Raw genomic sequence first — 6,386 nt, 5'->3', positions numbered from 1 at the left:
GATACTGTCCATGCTCTTTTATCACCGGCAATTCATATGATAGAACTTGGGTCGGAACCTTTGGCATGATAAGATTTTCAATGCTTTAACCAGTAACTAGGACTTGCTTTAACCAGTAACTAGGACTTGCTAGCATTTTCTTACCTGGGAAATTTTTATTGATTTTTTTTAAAAAAAAAATCAGCCCAATATGTATTACTCACTATTCATAATGGCCAAACTTGGTTCAAACTTGTAGTTTTGATTATGATAAACTGGCTCTCAATTCTTGGGTTTATCTTCACCCCCTTATTTTATTTCTGAGTTTGTTTGGTCATTCAATCTTTATGTGCATCACACTTCACTTGATTATCTGATAATCGCATTTTCCTTGCACTCGTCCAACTAAGTTTTTGTGACATCATCAAAATCTGTGTGTGTGAAATGTACATTTGAATGCAGGCATCATTGATGATCAATGATGCATTAATGGAAAATGGCGCTATTATTAAGGTTTAATGATAACCCGCATTTGCATTATGCAGGAAGAGCTTGACTTTGCAAAAGAACGAGGTCATGAGAAGGGCCCTCACTCTCACGAAAAGTGAGAGATCACCGACATTGCATTGGCTCATGAAGGTTAGTGCTTGAGTGGTTTTTCTTCCAAATGGTTTTGTTTTCCTATTTTTTGGGCCTTGGCATGTTTGTTTCTACTCATCACATTCGGTTGTATTGGTGCACCTACACACTTCTAATCATGTGCAGTGTTTCGAGACGCCATCACTACTATCAGAGCATATATTGTGTGCTTGTATATCGCACTTGTGTGCGCGTGCATTAATGGCGTGTACGTATGCATAATTAAATTGCCTGCCAGATCAGTCCAAGTTTCAAATTTTGCTCAGCGGCAGGTTGGTATTACATTTGTTTTGCTTGTACCATAAGGAGGGGATTATTTTGCAGTTTTTCCACTTACTAATGTTGTGTTGAGTGATAAGCATGATGGAAACTATATGTCGTCTGCTTGCAGCTTGTTGGCAGTTGCCAATAACAATCTATGAGCTTTCCAGTTTAGCATTAATGGCAACATTGGTTTCTCATGTGCAGATTGTGCATTCAAGTTATCAAAGGGGAAAATGTGGTATCTTCTAGTTGCAGCAGGAGCGGGCTACTTAGCAAAAAAATGGCAGAATGGGCAAAAACCACGTCCTTTATGTGGGCCGAATGGACGGACAAGCCCTCCATCTTCACCGCGTGCCGCACCTGCAAGGGAGTTAAATTCATCATTATCAAACAGCATGCCAACAACCCCCCCCAACGGTGTTCATGATCCAAGGCCAAGCTTCAATTCCACACGTCGGGAATTGAGTACAAATGGTTTCCACACTCTTCTAGAGAACGATGTCTCCTCGTCTCCTCAAGAGATAAAATCCAACAAAAGAAGTACATCTAGAGAGGCTTATTTTGTCACTTCTGTTCATGTGAAAAGGGAAGAAGACCCACTTGTGTTCACCTCGAAGTGCAGCTTGACAGAAGTCGACAACACAGATAACAATGAGGAGCAGCAGCTGAATGAAGAATTATCTCCTTCACCATCTTCTTGCTGTAGCTCCAGTAGCACAGTCATTAACAGCCCCATAGATAGTCTTCCGATCTTGCAAAGAAGTGATAGTTCTGTCAACTTTCAAGGGAAGGCATTCGACAGCCAACCGGCCCGGCAAAATGGGGTTTTTCATTTTCAAGGAAATGTGCAAATGAAGCAATTCCATGAGTTGCCAAACCAGACTTTCAGTAACAGCAACTTAGAAGGAGAAAGCCCAAGAGATGTATCTATTATGAGGGAAAACCAACAAGGTGAACCTTTGCTGAATGCTGTTTCTGACAGCTGCCTTGTAGATTCTACGGTCGCGGCACCAAACATTAAATCTGCTGATGTAGTTTCTTCTAATGTTGCAACAGGTACAGGTAATAGGAGGATGCTGGATGCGGGCATACATACGCCACTCTCATGTACTGGAAAGAGGCAGAGAGATGAAACAAGGGCAGATATTCTCCTTGATGACTTTGTTTGCACTCAGTTTTCGAAATTTGATACAAAACAAGACACTTCTCAAATGATTGCAAGGAAAAACGGATCATTGTCATCTCCATCTCACAGCATAGCATCACGAAAAGCATCTGATGGTATGGGTGATGTTGACAGTAAGTGCTTCTATCAACTGCAACTGAGGTCTCTTCTTCTTCAAATACTTTGTTACAAATTATACAATTTTATGCCAGACTAATTGTATGGATTGATCGTAGAAATGGTTAGGTGATTTGGTTAACATGATGTGATTGAATGGGGCTGAAAAGGATTCACAACATTGACGGGGCCTATACGAAATGGCTAGGTGATTTGGTTAACATGATGTGATTGAACGGGGCTGAAAAGGATTCACAACATTGACGGGGCCTATATGTATTTGTAAGTATATGTATAGAGGAAATTAGGGGCTTCATGGGTGTCCACCATACAGCAGTCAAGTACTTGTTGAAATGGCTATTGTATAGTTGATTGTCCGTATCCCAGATGTTGTCTCCATGAAGTTTTTGAGACGTCTTCTTCCAAAGTTGTCTTCTCATGAAAAAGGTTGTCTCAAAACCGTCAAAAAGAATTATGAGATACTCTTGTAGAACTACGAATAATATGCATAATCATCCCATTTGAAAGCTGATGGACTTTGATCAAGAGGGTGGTTGAATTAAATTGGGACCTCCCAGAAGAAGTTTGTTTCCTCCTTTTCCAAGTTTTCCTTGATCAAAACCACAGTGTGAAACAGAGTATCATGGTTTTTGGACAGGAGAATTGATGAGCAGAAGAGAGGGAGGGGGGTGAATGGGGCTACCCCAGCTTGAGAGAGGGCTGGCCATGACATGGCCTGCCATTGCAGAAACCAAGTGCTTGGTGGTTGCATGTGAAATTGAGAAGGCGTGGTGGCTTCTGAATTGGGCCAATTCAGATGCATGCGTGGTCGTTCTTACAGGGCCCTACTGGTTCAAACCACATGCGAACGTGAAGGTTGCCTGTTGTTTCTAGCCTGAAAAGATGGGCAAGAAGTTGCTTTTGACATTTGTTACCATCCATCCTTGCAAGGTTCAAGGGCCCTTATTTTTCTGGAAGCTAGTGTATTTTCCTTTTGGCCTTATCCCTAGGATTTTCAAGATTCAGTGGCTTCAAAGTTGAATGATGAATGGTTTCTTTCAGATGGAAAATAAGGAATAGTTTCTTTCAAATGTTAATTTTCCATCTACGAGAAGCAAGTTTAAAGGTGTCCTAGAACCACAAGACTGTCCATTGCCTTGTGGTCTAAATATCCTACAGGGTTGGTATTATCTGCACCCCTTTGAATCTGGAAGTCATGGAGGGAAAGCGTCATGCTGTGCTGGATACTCACAAATGAAGGGCTATCTTCCACGTCTCAAATGATATCGAGAAGCAGCATGTTTGAGCTTTCAGTTTATGTCACATAATGTAACTTCTGAGAGCTTGGCCTGCTGCAAATATTGGCAATCATCTCCTCGAAGTTCCCAAGAAGATACAGATTGGTTAACTTTGCAGAGAAGGGGCAAGAAGCCATCTAGGTATAGTAAAATAGCAACAGAAGAGTATTTGAATAGAAAGTTTAGAGTTTTCAATCATTTTAAGGCTCAGTAATTCACCTTCCCTGACAACGCGGTAACTCCCGTAGCTAAATGTAACACTAGAGGGGGCCAACATACAAAATCCTGTTGTTAAGAATGTCGCTTATGCTGCTAATATTTGTTTTTCTATGTCACCAAGCTGAAAGCTCATGTTGTTACTGATGCAATAGGTGATGCATTTGTCAGTCTGGGACTTGCCATGGCTCTCTGTTTCATGGTTTCTTCTGGCCAAAAAGAGATGGCGAAAATTGGGAAGGTGTTGAGAGAAACAGAGGATTTGGTCAGTGACATGAGAAAAGAGCTGGAAGAAAGAAAACTTCGCTCGTGTATGGATGAAGAGGACAATGATGAATTTTTTACAATCGAGCCCCAGGAGGCAGTTCAGGAGTGCAATACTGGAGTCGTATTTAATTCCAGTGATACGTGTTGTAAAAAAGACCATTGCTTTCGTGACGATGAGTCTCTATGGAGTGATGTCACAGAGGCAGCTGTTCAAAATCGACTGCACGTGTATAATTTTGAGGAAAATTGTGGAGCCAGCTCGAATCATGCAGAGGGAAGTCAAGATTCAGAAGAAGAGGGTGAAAATGGCGGTACTATGTCAATGCTGGAGCTAGAGAGGAAACTTTGGCAAGTATTCCAAGAAAGGCAAGAGGAGAGGATCTCTGAATTGGAGGGGGCACTGGAGTTGGCACTGAGTAAATTACATGCCAAGGAGGAGGAGTTACGCTGGTGGAAGAGCCGTGCTTCCTGGCTCATGGAACAATCTTTTGGATCAGCTTCAGGCAAGCTCCAGTTGCGATTGTAATCATGTTGTCATATGGTGTTGCTTTTGATCTCAAAGTAGACTTCCAAGTTTGTGAGTTTAAAGCATAATGCCATCTTTGCAGTGGTGAGGGTACTTTGTTCTTTTTCATGTTAATGGGTTTTGCAATTACTGATGTTTAGGATGTTTCTTTTCTACAGTTGACCTCAACACAAACAGGGTTGAGCGATTTGAACATGCGAATGAGGAAGGTGTTGGTCATCGGCCTCAGTTTTTATATCGTGAGAACAGCTTGTCAGCAGCTGAAGGTTGCATTGAGAGTGTTGGAATCAAGGACTCGTATTTGAATCTCACAGGGCATGCGAAGGGTTTACTAAGGACAAGCTCTACTTGCTCTGTCAGCAGTGGGGAGAGTGTTATGTCCATGGATGTAAGGGCATTCATGAATGCTGTTAATGAATAGTAAGGTATGTGCAACCTTGTGGCGATACTGAGAAGGATGATTCCGACATTCAGCTGGCAATTTGAACATCGTGTGCGGAGCAACATTTGAGGGGAGTCCATCAGGCGTGATTCTCAATTGCTAAAGTCCTTCTCTGCTGACAAATATTTTCCCTTGCTACTGGCACTCATTTTTCGCATAACATTTTATGAAAGCTCCAAGCAGGTGTCTGCAAAACCTCTCCAGGAAGGCTTGCAGTTTGAGTATATGCAGAAACGGTAAGAGATGCCGAATGGCATTGAAATGCATGCGGAAGACGAGTTAACAAATTTTTCCAGAGAGCTGCAGGATCCACTCCGGCATGGGCTTAGAATTAACACTCACTAGTCTGTGGTCAAAAGCTCTTGAATGAAATTCATACAACCCGGGAATGTACACACTTCAGAGTGGGATTCTTTTGTGAGTTACAATTCACATTCAGGCGCTCTGCGAATTGGGGAGAAAAACCAAATTTTAGAGAATTTATTTGGCAGCTTGCATCCACTTTCACATGAGCCAATTGTGTGCCACCCTTTGGTGAGTTTTGATGAGATATATGGCATCCTCAGATGTGAAGCATCTAGGAGTGGCCGCACAGTTTGTATGCTTCTAGTCCAGGAAATGGGATGGTTGTAATGTTTTGGATTAGTGGGCACAACATCTCTGTTTTTGCCATAACTTGTCGCAAGATTTTGTCAGAAAGCTAAAAATATCTTTGAAGGCACGCCAAGTGTATGAATGCGTTGCACGGGCCACTATTGAGAACCCCCCTATATAATGTGTTTGTAGGGTACTTTAAAACCCCTCTGTTGAAGTGAAAATGTTGATTATTGACTCCTCCTTTTTGATGAATTATGGGGTTTTAAAATATGGATTTAAGAAACCCTTCTTGTTATTGTCTCTCTATTAATTGCTTAAATTTCCAAAAATAAAACATCTCTATTGTTGAACTCAAGTGGTATGTTAACATGATTTTACATTGGACCTCCCAAGATGTACTGGAAGAAAATATCATAGTTTTGGGGTCCCTCAAAAAGAGTTGTTTGTAGGTCTTCAAGGAGCTTTCAGCAACCCTTGTAGGATCTCAACTGGCATCTTCATTGGTAGCTGCACTTGGGTTTTGTAGGGGCTTGCAAAGATCGCAGTTCATTTCTTGCTTTGATGAGCTGAATAAGAACCATTCTTTCAGCTTATCAAAAGGGTGCATTGTATTTTGGGCTTTGATAACCTCAGAAAGAACCATTTTACACACACATCACTTGCTTTCTAATGCTCTGTGGAGAATAACTATCAACCAGAAAGAGAATCATGATTGGAACAGTTCGGATCTATCATGCTCTTCCTCGACTATGCTTGGTTTCAAAAAATCATTTAAGACCATTGCTGCTTGTATCAAAGTTCAATTGAGAACGTTGCATGGTAGGTCAGAAATCAGGTTGGTTTGCTAAAGCAAAGACATTAGTGCAAATATGGCTG

The 6,386-nt window shown here is 41.5% G+C and overlaps 1 protein-coding gene across 4 annotated transcripts in view; it reads left to right on the top strand.

Annotated features, from left to right (window-relative positions):
• LOC147453081 (uncharacterized) overlaps positions 1-5,588 on the top strand; it is a 6,378-nt gene extending 790 nt beyond the window's left edge. For 2 of the 4 annotated variants that reach the window (XM_086518580.1, XM_086518579.1), the window contains exons 2-6: positions 525-618; positions 1,087-1,833; positions 1,939-2,181; positions 3,834-4,448; positions 4,630-5,588. In XM_086518580.1, coding sequence (XP_086374706.1) covers positions 1,116-1,833; positions 1,939-2,181; positions 3,834-4,448; positions 4,630-4,892 — 1,839 coding nt within the window. In that variant the 5' untranslated portion in view covers positions 525-618; positions 1,087-1,115 and the 3' untranslated portion in view covers positions 4,893-5,588. Of the gene's footprint in view, positions 51-524; positions 619-1,086; positions 1,834-1,938; positions 2,182-3,833; positions 4,556-4,629 lie in introns of all 4 variants that reach the window. The other 2 variants (XM_086518581.1, XR_015188946.1) reach the window with 2 other exon arrangements.
• Positions 5,589-6,386: the final 798 nt, after the last annotated feature.

This window comes from Adiantum capillus-veneris, chromosome 8 (assembly GCF_014529385.1).
Source record: "Adiantum capillus-veneris isolate H3 chromosome 8, ASM1452938v2, whole genome shotgun sequence".
Taxonomy (NCBI): domain Eukaryota; kingdom Viridiplantae; phylum Streptophyta; class Polypodiopsida; order Polypodiales; family Pteridaceae; genus Adiantum; species Adiantum capillus-veneris.
The sequence above is the reverse complement of the archived record's forward strand: the minus strand, read 5'-3'. Positions and strand labels throughout refer to the sequence as shown.